The sequence below is a fragment of the Arachis ipaensis genome, chromosome B7, assembly GCF_059453495.1.
Source record: "Arachis ipaensis isolate K30076 ecotype BB chromosome B7, ASM5945349v1, whole genome shotgun sequence".
Taxonomy (NCBI): domain Eukaryota; kingdom Viridiplantae; phylum Streptophyta; class Magnoliopsida; order Fabales; family Fabaceae; genus Arachis; species Arachis ipaensis.
This window is the reverse complement of record NC_142442.1, coordinates 28,752,250-28,772,756: the sequence shown is the minus strand read 5'-3', so window position 1 is coordinate 28,772,756 and position 20,507 is coordinate 28,752,250. Positions and strand designations below refer to the sequence as shown.

At 31.9% G+C, this 20,507-nt stretch overlaps 1 protein-coding gene and 1 pseudogene across 1 annotated transcript; one reads left to right on the top strand and one right to left on the bottom strand.

Annotated features, from left to right (window-relative positions):
- Positions 1-10,505: 10,505 nt before the first annotated feature.
- Positions 10,506-12,295, top strand: CYP86A1 (cytochrome P450, family 86, subfamily A, polypeptide 1). The gene has a single exon (XM_016311498.3). The coding sequence runs from the start codon at positions 10,524-10,526 to the stop codon at positions 12,072-12,074; it is 1,551 nt and encodes a 516-aa protein (XP_016166984.1). The 5' UTR covers positions 10,506-10,523; the 3' UTR covers positions 12,075-12,295.
- A 5,971-nt stretch (positions 12,296-18,266) lies between these two features.
- LOC107606969 (secreted RxLR effector protein 161 pseudogene) lies at positions 18,267-18,704 on the bottom strand (annotated as a pseudogene).
- Between the last annotated feature and the right edge of the window lie 1,803 nt (positions 18,705-20,507).

Sequence of the window (20,507 nt, the reverse complement as noted above, 5' to 3'; positions counted from 1 at the left end):
ACAATACATATTTAATAAGCTAAATCTTGATTGAGAAGTGGTGATTCAGTAATGGTTATGTACCTGAACTCTTCCTTCATAAGAAATCAAAGTGCCACCCTTCACATCAGCCAATGTTTTGGGAGTCACCTGCATAACAGGCACCAAAAAATATAAGTAAATTAATCAAAATAGGGATAGTTACAATTCTTAAAAAGAAAAAAAAGGGTGAAATATAAGACTTTGTCCATCTATAAATAAAAATAAATTGAGTTCTAGTATAAACCTGTGACAATAGTGCATCAAGTTTTTCACTATTCAGTAATGATGGGAAGACATCTCCATGGCTAAGAGGTACCTATGCATGAAGGAATTACTCATAAACCAAGCTTATTAGGAAGCTATGAGCAAAGACATGCTCAAAGGCCAAAGTTATGGCGGCTGATTAATGAACACATGATACATTCCACAACAACAACAAATACACTTGTTTAAGATGTACTTGGAATATGATATTACTTAAATTTGATAGATATTTTATGTCAAAGTTTGTGCCTAATTGTGTCACATCATATACAACTCGGGGTACACTAATAACAGCCTTGAAACAAAGATGACTGCCAAAACAAAACAACTATATAAACTATAAACGTTTCTTCCTAAGCATGAAAAGTCAATTTAATTCAGATTGTTATTTCTAGGATTGCTGAAACATGACATCGAAATGCCCTAGACAAATCACATACCAAAGTGTAGTTAATTGACCATAGATTCATATCCTTCTGAATCTGAATAGCGATCTAAATGGTAGTTTAAAGGATAGTTATGCTGTGTAAGTATCTAAATCAACCTTTGATTCATCAACAAGCTATATTTATAGCAGTCCTGGACTTCCAATTCAAAGAGAGAGAAATACATGACTCGAGTGAAACTAGTTACATCAATGCAGTTGAATAACAAAGGCAAAATACACAAATGAAATCATACCACACGTCTCTGCCAGTCTGCCCTTTGGATGGGAATGGCAAAAAGTCATCAACAAATAACCAAGCTACAAAACCAATCGAAACGCCTAGTGATATTCCAAATTCTAGTCAATAAAATTTATCAAACTGATCATTGCGATAAGCATCAAAGAAGCACGTACCAGTAAACAAGTAATTACATACTGAAAATTCCGCATCTAAAGTAAGCATAAAAAAATACAAATAATTACAATAAACAAGTAAAATAATAAAATCAGATTCAGCATACTTTGGACCAGTGCAACCCATAATTGTCCCCAAGCCTCCATTGAGCTTAAGCACCACAAGCTTGTCCCAGAGGCTCTTCACATCGGAAGAGGTTGCACCAGTTTCAGTTCAGGCAACAAATACATTGATTAGTTACATTAGATTTAGACCAACCAATCAGACAAAAGAAAAATGCAAAAAAGAAACTTACCTTTAGGAGTTGGAGCTAGACTGTCATAAGGCACAACGACTTCATCTGTAGGCGCCTGGATCTTGCTCCACTCAAACCAGAGAGCGGCATTGACCTGAATAGAAATAAAGCTGGCAGTTACAAAAATGAAGCTGTAACAAGAAAAGCAAGCAACAATCATAAAGGAAAAAATTTGTTGAAGGTTTAAGAAAACGATGTATCCCATGTTTGAAAATTCAGAAAAGTGGAACTAAAAGGTGATTTAAAATGGAAATGTAAAATTTTCACATAGCATACTTGTGGCGGTAAAATTCAGGGAGTAATATACCATATGATATCTTTTTTCAAAATAAAAATAAAAAAATATCACTATAAAGTTATAAAAAAAATTTTACCCAAATGCAGCCATATTCAGTATAAAATTTTAAACTAAGATACCTCAATAATTTGTTCACCGCTCTTGAGACAGTTTCTACCAATTACACAAACCGTTCCACCAGAACCTCCACCAGTGATCTTTGCTCCACATAATGTTGTATCTTCTGCTTTAGAGGCTGCACTATGTTGCACCTCCTGCAGTAAGTGTACAAGCCTATCTGTTGCGTCGGAGCCAAGTCAACAAGCACTGTAGCTATAGTGACACTGCAAATCATAATTAGTTAGAAGCCAAACTATACTCACACTTTTTATTTTAGTTTTCTTCAATTCAAAATTGAAAATCATCAACTAAAGTCTCATTGTCTCATGTAACAAGTAACAACTCTCAAGTCTCAAATACAACACCCAATCAAAACATGTACTTCTTCTAAAATATTCCTATTCATATCCGAAAAAATTAATTAAGAACCTAATAAGATGTTGACCCGTATTATGTTAAGCAAAGTAGTTTAGTCAAACATATCAAACTATTTAACAGGTATTAGCTATCATCTTCACAAGTCACCAACTTGATATTCTATAGCATAACACATTTGCCACAGCAGAAAAGCACTCCCCCAAAACCCTAAATTCAATGCACCAAAAAAAATCATCTGACAATTGGATCCAGTACCATCCCTTAAACTATTATAAGTATAAATCTCTATACAATGATTGTAACCATATCAATAATATCATATCATAACAAAAGCAGCAACAATAAATCAATAACAGATGAACACTTTTAACAAAAGAAAATATAGATTAACAGCAACAACAAAAAAATTAATAAGAACTTAGGAAAACCTAAAAAAATAAATCAACAGAAACAAAAATTTTTAAAATACGAACCAGAGGAGGTAGCAGAGTAGCAATGGCCAGCAGAGCAGTTTAGCAGCGGAAAAAATAGCAGTGGTGTTTTTCGTGTAATAAAGCCTAAAATTAAAACAAGTCACCCATAGAAGGTCACTTCCAATATCAACTTGCACCCAGTAATCAGTACCAGGAGTGCCGAGCTTGATTTTCATGTAATAAAGCCTAAAATCAAAACAAAAACAGAACAGAATAGTGTCGATGCGTTGATGGTGCGATAAAGAGAGGGCGAACGATTGAGAGGGTTGGGTTGATGGTGCGAGGGTTGGGTCCCAGGGTTACGATGGTGGCGACAGAGAGAAGGCCGGGTGCAAGGGTTAAATGAAGGCTGTGCGATGGTCATTGAGGGCTCTGCGACGTTCGTTGATGAAGATGGCGATGAAGGCTGTGTGATGGTCATTGAGGGATGGGTGCGATGAAGATCGATGAATAGCGATGGCGCGGCTTCACTTTTATTTATGGTTAAAAGGGAATTTGGAAATTGAAGGTAAAGTATGATGTTGTTATCACTTTAGTTTAGGGTTAAAACTGAAAACTTACAAAAAAAAAAAAAAAGTAAAGTGTGGACAAAATAGGTGGAAAAATAAATTTTAGGGGAAGGAACTCTATCGGCACGTTTTTGTAGGGTGTCAAAATAAATATAGGATATGGGTACACTTTAAAAAGGTGACTATTGGAAGACAAATTAGTCACGCTTTTCAAGCATGCCAGTTTTCCTCTATGACCACGCTTTTCAAGCGTGGCAAAAAAAAGCGTAGTCAAATTTCAAATTAGTGGACACCCTCGAAAAAGCGTGCCAATTTCTCTCAAAAGCGTGGCAAAAAAAAGCGTGGCCAAATCACAAATCAGTGGCCACTCTTGCAAAAGCGTAGTCATTGACTACTTTTTGCCATGCTTTAAAAGCGTGGCAAGAAAAAAGTGTGTCGACAGACCTTTTTTCTTGTAGTGTAAGCATCAACTTGCCACAATGGTAAAAGGAACCGAAAATGCAATAACATTATTTACTTTTTCTTGAATTTGGATACATTGAGAACACAATGCGTGACTATGGATACTATGGCAATCCTTTTAACAAATGACACTAAGAGAACTTAATTAAAAAGGTGAAAAAAGCAAGACTAATTAACTGTAAAGAGTCTAGTAAGTTCATGGTGAGTGATATAAGTAGTAAGTGCAACTGTTGATCCACCTCATTACAACTTTAGTTTTGATGATAGACTAAAGCAAGGGAATTACCAAAATCAACTTAAATTTAAGTTAGAAGGATACTTAACCTATTAAAGAATGATTAGTTAGTCTAAGATCAATACAACTTGCTAATTAGCTTAAAGATCCTAAAGCAACTAATTAAATAAACAGTTATGCTACGTGTACATTAAAGTCAGCCACCAAAGTTAGCCACTAGTATAAAATACATGCTGGAATATAAATATACATTAAAAATAAATTAAACCACACATGTATTCAGGGACGGATCTATATATTGTGTAGTGGGGGCAAGCGCTCCCACTACAATTTGAAAATTTTTTGAGTAGTATATGATAATAATATTTATTTGTCCCCATTAAATTATTGAATTTGATCCCACAATAATTTTTTACTCAACTTTTGGTACTTAATAGTCAGTTTAAGAATTTCATATTAGATGTTTATTAGAATAATCAATTCTCAATTTAAATAAGATTGGTGTTCTTTTTTAGAAATGAACTCAAAAGATATTTTTTTTTAATTAATTTTAGTTTTTTCTATAGTAACTACATTAATTGATGAAAAAAAATTTTCAACTATAGATATCAGTGAGAGTTGACTTTTGATTGGATGAGAAGTGAATTTCAAATATATATATATATATATATATTCAATTTTTTTTAAATATGAAACCTAAAAAATAGAATTATAAAATATATATATTATTTAAATTATTATTTTAATATTTTAATTTATAAATTATATATTTTGAAGACTAATAATATTTTATAATAATAAAATATAATTATAACAATAATTATGCTATATGTACATAAAAAGTAACTATCTGTACAGAATACATATTGAAATACAAAATATATATTGAAAATGAATTAAACAATAAATATATTTATACACAAATATGTAATGGTTAATGAATAATTTTATAGCTGATTTTTATGCAATATAATATTTTTATTATAAAAATTATTATAGTTTATTTATCTTGTGTCCTAAAGGCACATATTTTAAAATTACAAATTGAGAATATTTTTGTTAAAAATACAAAAAAATTAAGTTTTTAATGTATTTATCATACAGTTATCAAATGAAAAAATTTAAAATACTCTACTAATAATAAGTTTGTCATGTGTCTTTAAGACACATATTAGTTAAATTTAAATTAGTATTATTATGTTATATATATTTTGTCCTCACTATCAAAACTTTATGAATCCGTCAGTGCATATATTTATACACAAATACATTGGTGACTGATTTTAGTAACTAATTTTAATGTACAAATAATATTTTTGTTAAATAAATCACTAACTTCTAATAATCTTGAAGTAAACTAACTGGCACAATATCCAAAATTACCACCGATAATGTATGCTCATGAAATTATCTACTAACAAATATTACTTCATGACCAAATCTGCCTGGTTCTGAAAATTTGAAGTTCATAATTTGGGAGAATTTAATTGTGCAACCCCTTATATCAGAAGTCCTTTAAAGTAATATGTGATTTTAATTAAGGGTGGCAAGTGGAGAAGCCCCTTTTTTTTATGGACTGGTCCTTTTTGCCTTGTCTAATGAAGTGGTCCTGAAATCTCACCTGCCTTGCTTAATAGCGGGCTGGCGGACCAAGTTCGCTAAATTTTTTTTTTTTTTTACTATTAAGTATTAAATAATATATAATTTAACAATCATTTTAATAAATTTATAATTTCTAAAGACAAAAAAAAATTATAATTTCTAAATTCACAAATATTAAAGTCTTTATAATTATAAATATATAATAAACATAATCATAAACCAAATTTTTTGAAACAAAATAATAAAACCAACATTATCTAAAGTAAAATAAATATTATCCAAAACATATAATTAAACATCTACAAGTTTAGAACATAATCAATCAAATGTAAAACATAATTCAAAACACTAAATTAGAACATCTTCAAAAAAATTCTGAGTCCGGCGGAAAAGCCCGCCTCGCTCCGCCAAAGCCCACAGTTTAAGCAGTGTGGGTTAGACGGACTTTTGATGTGTGACGGTCTCAATTTTCCATCCCGACCTGCCTTTTTTAATGGATTACGCAGGCTAGACTGGCAGATTTAGACCCGTTTGCCACTTCTAATTTCAACCTTCTTTCCAATTATCTATTATACAAATAAATAGAATGAAAACACAGTTATAAGAATTAATAACTAGACAGAATGGCCAGTATATACTGTCTTTAAAAAGGAGTCACGATTTAAGGATAACAGTTTTCACATAAGTTCCATGAGTTATGGGAAAGCTGAAGTGTATGCCTATTGTGTGACTAAGAGAAAAAGTCGACAATAGTACATGATTGAAATTATATTGAAAAATCAAAACAAGAAACAATAACCACTAACATGTGCATTGTTGCATTATGAAAATCAAAATCAAATAATGTATAATTTGAATTCTGTCTCTATTATGAAAAATAGAAACAGCATGCTTTGCAAGCTCAAAAATTTGTAATCATAATCATCATTGTGTTCGTTGATGCAATACAAAAATTATTAAAAAATCATAAAATTAAAAGAGAAAAAAACTGCTTACTTTAATATTATATTCTTGTAAAACTAATTCCACCATTGACATGGAAAGAGAGAGTAAAATTTTGAGTTGTTCTACAGGCGAGAAGGAATGAACGACAGAAAAGAGGATTTGTATACAAGAGTAAAAAAAATCGATAACTTGTGGGAATGTCACATCCTACATTAATCGAGACCTTCATCATTTTTCTTTTGGAAGAGTGCAAAATAGCAGTGGCATCGACGATTTAGAAATCGAACAAGTCAAGTAGAAAAATTGCGATCTTAAAGACGTGAAATTTGATAACCTTTGTCAACGAAACTGCGAATGTAGAACGATGCTAACTGTCGACAAAGAGGCTACAAGCTGAGAGATTCATCTAGTACCTTGGAGAGAATCATAAGAGAAATCTATTTGTATTATCGTATCTTTTAAACAACATAAGTGAGACTTTTCATATTATAATGGTATAAAAATACTTACTGACTAAATGATAGATAAATTTTTATATACTTGCTTATTTCTAAAAATTTTTACATTTCTAATATTATAATATACTTTAGGAAAATTTTCAAATGATCCAGTGACCTTTATTGGTTCACCAAAGATCCAGGTACGGTAAGGTAACAGGTTTTAAATTTGTCTCGTAGCACGCTATATAATATCGTTAATGTCCCTGAAATAAAATGAAAAGTCACCATAGGGGCAGTACGATGTGATCAGCTTAAAGGAAAAAGATAGCCAAGTTGCATTTGAGCCAGCTGCTATATGATTTGGCGTTGTTGGGCCTTAGGTGAATTTTTTTGTTCAGTGAGGCAATGGGCCTAACATGTGCAACATTTAAGGAATTAGCGCTGGCATAAAATTTGAGAATGTTTTGTTTAGTGTGGGCCTTTAAGAAATCTTTGTTGGCACTGTTGTAGTAATAATGGGTTTAGTGATATAGTTAGGGAAAGTAAGTGAAGCCCGTTATACATATGACACATGGAGGGTTGGTGGGAAAAGTTGAAATTGTGTTATAGGTATGTAATTCAAAACGTGGTCGTTTTGAAAACCCGAAGTTCCGAAGGTGACGTTGCTGGCCTCACCCCCCAGCGTCTCTCAGTTGCGTTTGTGTCTTACTTGACACTGGCTCCCAGAACGTATGTGACGTCTATGTCGGCGGCTATCAGTGTCGCATGCGGCTATTGGTGGCTCCAACAGATTGCTTCTTCTGACGGCGTGATCCCCCGCTCGTCAGTGAAGGTTGTCATTCGCCGCGGTCGAGTGAAAGTGGGCGAGGTAGGTCGTCAGCGTCGGATGGTCAGTCGCTCCCTTCCTGCGGTCGATTTCCTGTCAGGCGGCATTCGAGAAATCCAGCAAGGCATCGTTTGGGTGTTGGTCGTTGCTGTCTTGTGGCCTCCACCGTCAGTTCAATAGGTCAGGTACTCCGGCCATCAGGTGGTTCCGATCCAAGTGAGGGTCCTATGTGGAAGTCTTCGTTACTTAGTTCCGATTGTCAATCCTGTGTCTTGAATTGGTGGGTGAATGTTTAATTTGTGTAATGACATGTCGTAGTTGAATTGGGTAATTTTTGTTGTGGTTCAACAGTAGCATAAATGAAGGTGTTGAAACTTGTAAAGACCTGATTTTGTTTCCATGAAATAAAATAGTGAAACAACCATCAATACTTAAATCTCACAAAGCCCAATCAATCTCTATGCTTGTCAAAAAAAACAAAGACCCATGCCTTTTAGTCCAAAAAAAAATCCCTGACTACTGCGGCTCCATTTGTCAACCGAGCGCACAGTTGCGGCTACATATATTCACAACACATACAACATCTGCCTTCTATGTCAATATCCCAGTTGTTTTTCAGGTCAAGTTTTGAATAGGTATAAGGAACAGAATAGACTATTCTACTACGATTTTAGTGTGTAATAATTACAACAAATCTAAACCGTCAAGATTTTTAATTATTTATCTCTACAGTACTACAGGCTGGATCTTTGGTGAACCAATAAAAGTCACTGGATCATTTGAAAACTTTCTTATACTTTAAATAATAATATTCAATCAAAACATCATCCCCATTTTCATATTAAAAATAATTTTCGCGAGAAGTTTTCGTTTTTTGGTCGATGCAATTGATTGATGCGCTTTATTTTCATTATTATTACTAGCCCCTCTATATCTGCCACGATTCAATTAATGAAAGTAATGGCAAACCCAAAAGGAGCATGCAGAAAACAAACCGATATAACTGAGAAACATATGAGGATGGTAACGTACACTTTGGTTTTTACTGTGCCATGATGATGATGAATTGATGATGGTAAATATAATTAAATAAGAGATTTTTCGTTTAAGATCATATTTCCTCTTTTTAAAATATATATTTTTTATGATAAAAAAATTTATGTTAGATATACATTAAACTTAATCACCAAAATCAATTATATAGACAAATATAAAATATATATTAAATACAAAATAAACAATAAAAATAAACAGTAATTAATTTTAAAATACACATAATATTTTGTAAAAAAATATATTAAAAAATGTAATGAAATGACAAAATTAACTATAATAACTTAAAAATTTAATGAGAGAGTCAATTTTTTTTGTCAATATCAACCAATTTAATTATTTAAATTTTTAATTTTTAATTTAAATTTTAAATATTAAATTCTAAATTCTAAAAAATAATGCTACATAATTAAAAAAGAAGCCACTCAAATAAAGACGTTTAAAATATTTTTTTTAAATATATTTTTTAGTAATTAAATTTAACACATATAATTGATTAAATCGTGTTATTTTTGTTAAAATTAGGCCGGACAAATTAATTTGACAAAAAAATGGTGAATTGAATCTTGAACTGGTCTAAATTAATATTATTTTTTTAATAGAAAATGACTATAGTTTAGACCAGTTCAAGATTCGATTCACCATTTTTTTGTCAAATTAATTTGTCTAATTTTGACAAAAATAATACGGTTTAATTGATTATGGGCTTGTTTGGATACTATTTTTAAAAAAGATTTTTTTTAATGATTTTTTAAAAGATCTTTTACAAAAGTAAAAGTGATTTTATGTTTAAATATCTCATATAAAAAAATCTTTTTATCTATCAATTATGTTTGGGTAAAATAAGATAAAAGTAATTTTTTATTCATTTATTATGTGAAAAATATTTTTTTTAAGGAAAATAGATCTTTTAAAAAAGATATAAATTGTAACTTCTTAAAAAAGATCTTTTTTATTTATTTTTCTAATACTTTTACTATTAGAAATTTGCTAAACACATTAAAAAAAATATTTTTTATTGAAAAAGATATTTTTTATCGATTTAATGGTGCCCAAACAAGCACTATATATGTGTTAAATTTTAATTACTAAAAAATCTCTTTAAAAAAAGATATTTTAAACGTCTTTATCTGAGTATTTTAAACGTATTTATCTGAGTGACTCCCAACCAAAAAAATAATCAATTTTGGCCAATATTTTATCAATACTCTAAATTTTAATACTCTAAACTCAAATAAGTACTAATTTTTTAATCATAAACTCTAAATTTTAAATTTTAATATTATACAAACAAAGAAATTAGTTAACTAATATTAATTAAAAATATGGCCTCTTAATATTTTTTAAGCCTAAATTCTAATTTTAAATCTTAAATTTTTTAAAAATTAAAATAAAATTTAAAAAATATTTTACAAAAAAAATGAACTAATATTAACTAAAAATTATGTGACTTAATTACATAATTAAATATTTAAATGATAATACAAAAATATATATTTACCATCCTATTTAAATTAAATCATAAGAATATATATAAACTTATTTGCGTGCAAGAAACTCTTCATCTAGTAGCAATACTACAAGTACCGTCACTATTGATCAATATCCGAATGATCCACCTAATATTGACCACTCTACTAGACAAGAAAGAAAGAAACAAAGATTCCTAACAACTCTTCCTAAACCTTCTCATATGTCACACTCCCAAAAATATATAAACAAAGAGTGTTCTTCATGCAAAGTCCAACTTAATTAGTGTCCTTTCATTACTGCATCATATCATGCAAATGGAAACCCTCCCACTCCTCCTCACCCTAGCAGCAGCACTATCAGCTTACTTCCTTTGGTTCAAACTCCTTTCCCAGACCTTAACCGGCCCGAAGGCCTGGCCATTCGTGGGGAGCCTCCCGGTCCTCTTCAAGAACCGGAACCGTGTCCACGACTGGATAGCCGACAACCTCCGCGCCACCGCTGGAGCCACGTACCAAACATGTATCATACCATTTCCTTTCTTGGCGCGCAAGCAAGGGTTCTACACGGTCACCTGCCACCCGAAAAACCTTGAGCACATACTCCGAACCCGGTTCGACAACTACCCTAAGGGCCCTAAATGGCAAACGGCATTCCACGACCTCTTAGGACAAGGGATTTTCAACAGCGACGGTGACACGTGGCTCATGCAGCGGAAAACAGCTGCCTTAGAGTTCACAACACGAACCCTAAGGCAAGCGATGGCACGGTGGGTGAACCGCACCATCAAGAATCGTCTATGGTGCATCCTAGACAAAGCGGCAAAGGAGAAGGTTCATGTAGATCTTCAGGACCTTCTCCTTCGCCTTACATTTGACAACATTTGCGGCCTTACTTTCGGGAAGGACCCCGAAACCCTCTCACCACATTTACCAGAAAACCCTTTTGCCGTGGCGTTCGACACCGCAACGGAAGCTACAATGCACAGATTCTTGTATCCAGGTATCGTTTGGAGGTTCCAGAAGCTTCTGTGCATCGGACAAGAAAAACGGTTAAAGGAGAGTCTCGAGATAGTTGAAACTTACATGAACGACGCCATTTTGGACCGCAAGGAATCCCCTTCGGACGACTTGCTCTCCCGTTTCATGAAGAAGCGTGACGCTAACGGAAAACCGTTAAGCCCAACTATCTTGCAACGGATCGTTCTGAATTTCGTTTTGGCGGGAAGGGACACGTCATCCGTGGCGCTCAGCTGGTTCTTCTGGCTCGTAATGAACCACCCCAATGTGGAGGCGAGGATCGTGGCGGAGATCACGGCGATACTCAACCGGAGCCGCGGCGGAGACCGACGGCGGTGGGTGGAGGAACCACTGGACTTCGACGAGGCGGACAAGATGGTTTACCTGAAGGCAGCGCTGGCGGAGACGCTGCGGTTGTACCCGTCGGTGCCTCAGGATTTCAAGCAGGCCGTCGCCGACGATGTGTTGCCAGATGGCACGGTGGTTCCGGCGGGTTCGACGGTGACGTATTCGATATACTCGGCGGGGAGGGTTGAGTGTGTTTGGGGAAAAGATTGTTTGGAGTTTAGACCGGAGCGGTGGCTTTCGATTCGTGAAGACCGGTTCGAACCGCCAAAGGATGGGTTTAAGTTCGTGGCTTTTAACGCTGGACCGAGAACTTGTTTGGGGAAGGACCTGGCTTACCTTCAGATGAAATCGGTGGCTGCGGCTGTGCTTTTGAGGTACCGGCTGTTGCCGGTTCCCGGTCACCGTGTGGAGCAGAAGATGTCACTCACTTTGTTCATGAAGAATGGGCTCAGGGTGTTCCTGGAACCAAGGAAGATTGAGGCTGTGAATCTGTGATGTTAGGGGTTGGTGCCACGTAAGCACATACATGGTGACTTGGTGAGGGATGTTTTCGTCATTCAGAAGGGTGAATTTATATTTATATTTTAATTATGGATGAAAAACTGTATATGTTGGTTTACTACATTTTACTTACTATTTGCATTTTGTTTGGGGGTTGGGTCTGTTGGATTGGGTGAGTGGAAAATTTGATTATAGTATATAGTTGCTCAGCTAAAGTGGGGGGAACTGGTGTTTGTTTATATTTCTATATATGTTGTGTTAATTATTGTCCTATATCAGGATATCAGAGATTTCACCAAAAGAAACATGAGAGATTTAATCTTGTTTTCTTTTTATTTGATTAATTATCATGATAAATTGAGAGTTTGTGCCTCTGTCGTATAACTATTGTAAAGCAGGAGTAGCCTTTGTTTATTTTTTTAAGTGCTTGGAATTTAAGTAGGAAGTCAAATTATTGTAGTAGACCGATAAAGACATTAAAAATATTTTTTTAAAGACGTTTATATGTGTCATAATATTATTAGACATTTTTATTAAATCGGTTAATAATTTATTTTTTAATAAATTAGAATAAAATCGGTTTATTATAGCAACAATAATAAATCTAACAGTCTGTTTGGACACCTTTAAATGATGAAATTAGAATTCAATTCCATCAAGAAATGAATTCCTAAAGAAATGGAATTCAATTTTATAGTTTGGAACAACTAACTCATTTAATGAGATAGAATTGAATTCCATTATTTGGAATGACTTGTTGATGAATTACATTATTTCTCTAAGATATTTTTACCCCTCAATAAATATTAAGTATAATTTTATTTATTAATTAAATTAGATAATATAATTATATAAATCACTTATAAGTAAAATTAGTCTAACACAACTTCACCAATTAGATCCATCTCACCCATGAATTTCACATATAATTAAATTCTTTCTCCCACTACTAAAATCCAAAAACCTAAGCGAATTTCACATAGTTTTAAATAACAAAACTTCACACTTTCACCCTTTCTATATACATATCCAAACACCCATAAACCTGCCCTCTCGTCTTATAAACTAAATCAAGGCATTGAAGAAAACAACGAATGAATGAAAGACATTCAGCTTCACAGAGCGATTTCCAGAAACCCAAAAATTTCAATTTCATTCAATACGTTGTCGTTTCGATTCACTTCAACCTTAAAATATTCACAGAGAGAGAGGAACCTGTAATCGAAGGGAGGGGGAGGTTGGCGTTGTTGAGAGCTTCGACGGCGTCGGTGTGGCGCTGGTCGTCGTCGAATGTGCTGCCGTACTCGCTCTTTATATACCAGGAGTCGGCGGCGACGGAGCGGTCGTCGTCGGAGACCAGATCAGCGGCCACCGCTCGAGCTTGTTGCTGTGAGGCGTCAGAGTCCTCTGGCTGCAAGCGGATTCCGGCCATTGAAGAGAGAGAAAGAGAGAAGGAATGAGAAGAAAGTGAAGGGATTATGAAATATTATAATTTGGACAGGGGTATTTTTGATATTGCACCATTTAAGTAAGATTTAGGTGAGAATTGATTTTGAAATCAGACCAAAGTATGTCTGATTTGTAAATGGGGGTAACACCGGAATTCAACTTCATGTTTTTTTTTTTCTATTCCAAAGCAAGGAATAGAATTCAATTCATCTATGATTTCAAATCAGATGCATTCCAAACAGGTTGTAATTGTCCGCACTATAATTATTAGATCTGATTTGATCCAATCGATTTACACAATCTAAATCGAATCATGTTTAAATTTTTTGATAAAAAGATAAATATATCTCTGATTTTTGTTTTAAAAAAAAAACCATAATCCATTGGGTCATGTAAATTGGTTGGTTCGACCGGATATGATAATAATTGGGTTTATTGTTATTGTTATAAAAAAATCAATTTTATTCTAATTTGTTAAGAAATTCAAAAATAACTGATTTATTAATACATCCAATAATAATGCAATACATAAGTATTTTTACAAAAAGACATTTTACGCATCGTTATGGGAGCACATCCTCCATTATTTTATTAGCTGATTAAAGAATTTAAATATAAGGATAAATTATAAAAAATGCATCGAAATAATTTTGTTCGTTGACAAAAATATATTTGAATTTTATTATCAATAAAAATACTTTTAAATAATTTAAAAACATGACAAAAATATTCAAAAAGAATATTTTATTTTAAGTGACAAACAATTTTTATATTTGACAAATTGTTTATGCATTTGATCCAAAATTATATAGAAATATTTAGATAATTGTTTAAAAATACACACAAAAAAATAGGATAAAAATTTGATCTATATATTTTTATTTTATTTTTTAAAAATATTATTGGTTGGTGATAAAAAAAATTACAAAAAATATATATTTAGTGAAAAAATATCAAATTTTAAAGATAAAAAATATCTTATTTTTTTAATCATACTTGCAAAAAGATGCATCAAAATTCAATCTATAAAGTATTTTTTGAGAATACATATTTAATATTTGGTATTTTTGTCACTTTTTAAAATTATTTAAAGATATTTTTGTTGATAAAAAATTTTAAATATATCTTTTTAATAGATAAAATTATTTGAATACAATTTTAGTGGTTTACTCTAAATATAAATAATGGTTTTACTAGGAAACTAAATAAATGATAAATTTCATTAGTTACGTTAAATAATAATAATAATAATAACATATATAGATATACATAGTACAATGACTAAAAATTTTTGTTTTCCAAGACTTTTCGAGTTATTTATAAGAACGATAATTTTAATGTGAATTTCATTTAGCTAGAACAAGTGAATTGTGCAATTTTATTTACTTTTAGGGAAAAACAATGTAGCCAAACTAGTATAAATTATTATTTTTAATTAATAATTAGTTAATAATATTTAAAAGTATTAATTAAAAATATAAATTAAAATAAATTATGGTTAAACTTTTTTCGGAAAACTGGCAGTTAAGATCTTAGGTTTTACCAGTATTATATTAGACGTGTAATTTCATTTTGGATGAAGTAACATAGTATACAACTTAGGTAAACTATAATTGACTGCCTACTCTATTAGGGTACCTTTCCCAACTCTTTGAAACATCCTACACAATGAAACAAAATGATCAAGTTTGGTGAAAGAAAAAAAAAAAAAAGGAAGGAAAGTAAAATATGGAGGGGGTACGGTTCCTTCGGTCATGGCATTTAATACCAAACCAAACAAAGGAAATAAAACTGGCAGGCAGGAAATTGGTGACAAAAGCATATACGATGATGTATTAATCTTGAATACTTTTATTGAAGGATTTAGTTAGTAACGTTTTAACGTTTTTTTTTTTAAGGAAAATGGCATTAGAGTCTTTATCAGTGTCATTAAACCGACCGGTTCAACCAAAAAAATTAATAAACCAAATCTTATATAGATTCGGTCTGATACTTAAGCAGCAGAGATAAAAAATCGATGTGAACCAGTCAAATTCAAAGTAAACTAATAAAAACAGTCAAATTTGGTAAAGACCCATGCAATCGAATTGGTTAAGATTTAAATTTTACCAAAATGTTGGAGATAGGATTCAAACTCCTCCCCTCTAGAAAAGTAAGGCCACTTACAGTCACACAAGACTGTCATAATTCTTATTAATATATATATAAATTATATATATATTTTATTAAATAGTTTATTTTTATTTAATTTATTTTAATTTTAGTTATAAATTTATTTATTTTTAAATTAATTATATTTTTATTTAACAATAATTATAAATTTATTTTTTTTATAATTATATAATATTTATTAGTATTATTTTTAAATAAATACTTGTAATATATAATAGTGTAATAGATATAAACTACTTAATAAATTATTGAAATTTAAAAATAATTGTTATTTTAATATAAAAATAAAATAAAAATATTTATGATAGCGTAAAAATAACAAAATACTTATTGTTCCTGATCCATATTATTTTAAAATAACTTGATATTTTTAAAATATTAGTGAAAATATATATTTTAAATTTTAATTTTAAATTTTTTTATTATTTTTATTTTTTATTTACATAGTACTGAATTAACCGATTCAACTAGTGATCCATCGATTGAACTAATTATCCAGTAACTTAATAATTTGACCGATTCGATTACTAGTTTGATTTTGATAACTATGATCTTGATAAAGAAAAAAAATTATTATTATAGTAAAATATTAAAACTAACCATAAAAAATTATAATACTGATAAATTTAACCATAAAAAAATTAAAACTAATTTATACTTATAAAAAATAAATTTTCACAAAATTACTTAAATTTTAAAAAATTATTTAAAATTCTCATATTATCTCTCCTAACTTAACTAGTCTCAAATTCTAACCCAATTCCATCGTCTAATCTCTCACTTTTCACTGCTATCACTCCAACCTCATTTTCCAAGAACGTCTCGGCTACTCTCCTCGTTGCCAACCTAGCTAAACGATTCTTGTTTTCTAGCACAATCCTTTCTATGATGGTCGACGACAGCAACGCCGTCAGCAGGCACAAACCTACGTGTTACAGTAGGGGGCACTTGCCCCACTCTCAATTAAATTTTTTTAAATATATATATATATAATATTTTTTATTTTAAATTTTAAATAACCCCATTACAAATAAATTAAGCCTAATTATTTAAAGTTTTAAATTTATTTAATCTTTCTATCATTTTGATTATTAGTTAATCTAATCAAATTTAATACTTTCTCATTTTTAAATCCCAGTCGTCACCACTCTTTTATTCTTTTAAACCCTCTTTTTAATTTTATATTTTCAACCTTCTTTTTCTATTCTTTTTTAGTAGTCATATTTTCTTTATCAAAAAGTAAATTTTAAATACTTTTTTTATATAACTCTCTATGACTCTATATATCTTTCAATTTTATTGTTTCTCTTTTTGATATTTTTAATTGTAAATTTTAATTCAAACAATTATAGTTTAGGTATTAATCTAATTTTTTATTCTCTTCATAAATTTATATATTTTATTTTATTCTCAATTTAGTGATCTTATTATTTATTTGTTTATCTTTCGTTCTATTTTATTTTATGTAATTATGTTGCATATAAATTTTTAAATTTAATTGATCAATTTACTAATTTAGAATATATATTTTTTATTTTTAGAAATTATAATAAAAAATATTTTTTATCTTATTTTATTATATGTAATTTTTTATTTTTTTGTATTCGAATAATTAATATACACTTTTATTTTTTAAATTTGAATTAATATATTTTTTTGATAGTAATGTATATTATTGTTTTCTTAATATAAATTTCTGGTCCATTACTGGCCATCAGCATTGGTTTCTACAGCTCCGCCAAGCGGCGTTTTGTCTTATCTCCATCGCACTCTTTCATTTGATGACTTTGATAACGGTGGTGCTACTGCCTTGAAGAATTGATGAATAAAAAATTAAAGATAAAAAAAATTGAAGAGTGATCCAAAAATTTATAAATATTTTATTTACAGCATTAAATTTATTTATGATTATTTACAATTTCATTATTGCACCAAAGTAACCAACTTATTATGGAAAATGTTAATATATAAATAATATGATAATTAATTTTAGAATTAGATTTTAGCCAAAATAAGGTTCGGACAAATACAATAAGTATTGAAATGGTATTGGTAACTCAGAGTGTTGTGAGAGAGAAAGATGAAGTTTAGATGAATGAATGAGAGAATGAGAATGTGATTATTATGTAGCAGCTACAGTTAATAGGAGTTTATATACATATGTTGAAATACGTGACTTGCTGCACCTATTGTCACTAATTAGTTACTAACTAATTGCTAAGTGACTCTAACAAACTTTCATTATTCTGTTCTATTATCCTATCATCCCCCCCTCAAACTCAACGATTGAGGTTGCTCAATTTTGAGTTTGGACCGAAAGGTTGCAAACTGTGAAGAGCTTACTGCCTTAGTCATGACATCGACAATTTGAGCATCTCCAGGGATATGATGAATCTGGACTCGCCCTTTGGCTACATGGTCTCACACCAAATGGAGATCAATCTCAAAATGCTTTGAGCGAGAATGAAGCACAGAATTTGCAGACATTAACACAACACCTGTATTATCACAATACACTTTGGGGGTAGGTACAAGAATGTGAATTTCACAAAGTAAATTTCGAATCTAGAGCAGCTCGGCTACCACATTAGCAATGCCACAGTACTCAGCCTCTGTGCTGGAACGAGATACTGCAGCCTGCTTCTTTGAGCACCAAGAAACAGGGTTTGGCCCAAACATGACACAATAGCCAGCAGTGGATTTGCGATCCTCAATGTCTAAGGCCCAATTAGAGTCAGTATATCCTGTAAAGATCAACTCAGTAGGTTTGCATAGATGAATCCCCATGGTCCTCGTGCCTTGCAGATACCTGAGGATACGCTTTACCGCCTTCCAATGCTTATCCAGCGGAGCTTGCATAAATTGGCAGACTTTGTTGACACAGAACGCAATTTCAGGCCTGGTGACAATGAGGTATTGGAGGCTTCCAACAGCAGATCTGTACAGGCTCACATGCTCAAATGGCACACCATCTGTGGATATCAACATCAAGTTAGAAGTCATAGGGGTAGCAGCTGTAAACCCCGATTAATTAGTAGATAATTAGTCAATAAATTAGTTTTTAATAAGGAAGATTAGAAATACGAATATTATATCAAATTAGGATAGAGCTCATTGAAACAAAAATTTTAACACTAATTTCGAAGAAAACGGTCCAAGATTGGACCAAACGGGCCAAACCGATTGAACCGGACCTGAACTGGGTTGTTGGTCCAACCGGACCAACACATTAAATGAGCCCGAAAGCCCCTTTCTTCTTTATTTCACTTGCAGCAGCGTGAAAAGCCCCAGGGAGAAGAATACTCCCGAACCCCCTACGGCAAATTTTCAACTCCCATAACTTCTCCGTCTGAGCTCCAATCGCCGCACCGTTTACGGCCACGCGTTCACCGCGTCGAGCTCTACGTTTCTACTGGAACAATTTCATAGGTAACTTGTTATTTCACCTCGGTCTCTTCTTTCCCCCAATTTTTGAAATTTGAGAAGGAATGTTGAATTTCTTTAATTTCTGGTGTTTTAGGATCCAATTAGCTTGAGGGAAATGTTCACTCTTGCTTATGTGAAGCTTGGGTAAGGTGAGAATACGATAATTCTATTTTATTTTCATTGAATTTTAGCTTTGAGTATTAAATTGGATATATATGTGTTATGAATGTGTATTAGGTTGTGAATAAATAATTGGAGCTTGAAATTGTGAATACTGGAACTTGGAGGAAGCTGACTAGTTGAATTTTGAGAGGCTGTCTTGATTTTGAATAAATAGCTTTGGTCGTTACGTGGAAATCAGCCAAGGTATGGTTTAGGTTTCTTGCATTTAACATATAATGTTGTTTTAAACTTAGGGTAGATGACCATAGGATAAGTTGGAATGCAGGTGTATATTTAATGTTTAGTAATTGGTTGATGAACATGCTTGGTTTGGTTTGGTGATTTTGTTTGTAAGATGATATTGGTTGTTAGATGGATCTTTGAAAGGATATGTGATTGAATTGTTAATTGTATGGTTATATTTTGGTTTGGTTGAATGGTGATTGATGAAAAGATATGGAGCTTGTTGAGGATAGTTGTTGGTAATTTGAGTTGGTGTAATAGGTTTGAAAATGATTGGAATGGAAGTTTTGAATGAAAAATGAGGTTTTGAAGAATTTACAAAAGTTAGTTTTTGGCCGAACTTCGACGAGGTATAACTTGGCCTTCGGACCTTCAATTTGTTTCTAACTTGTTTTAAAATAAAAATTGGGTTTATGATGTTTATGCCACTCAAAGAACGGTTGAAAAATGTTGCAAATCGAATAAGTTATGTTGGTTGGAAGATTAAGTTTATAAACAGTCCCTTAACAGGATTTTGCAGCTTTGTTTCCTCAACTCTGCTACTACATCTGCTTCTGGGTTTTTTCAAAGAACATACGCCCACGAGTACGCATGGAGTGGATTTTCAGTGATGCGTAAGTCACGAGTCCATGCATGCGCGTAAGGGATAAACAAGCATGTCCACGCGTACGCGTGACCCACACATACGCGTGACATAAAGATTTCTCCTACATGTACGCATGACGAGGGACACGCACGCGAGCTGCGTTTTTACAATTCCATGCGTACGCGTGGCACCTTTTCCAGCAAACATGATTTTAAGGTTTTTGAAACCTATTTCAAATTACAAAACCTTTATTTTCATTCCATTGGTCATAAATAATAGTGTTAAACTTGATAATCAGATAAAGCTAGGAAATAGGGATAACTTGAAGGTGAAGTAAAGTTGAAAAGAGATGAATTGATTATGAGATGTTATGGATAAGTCATATATGA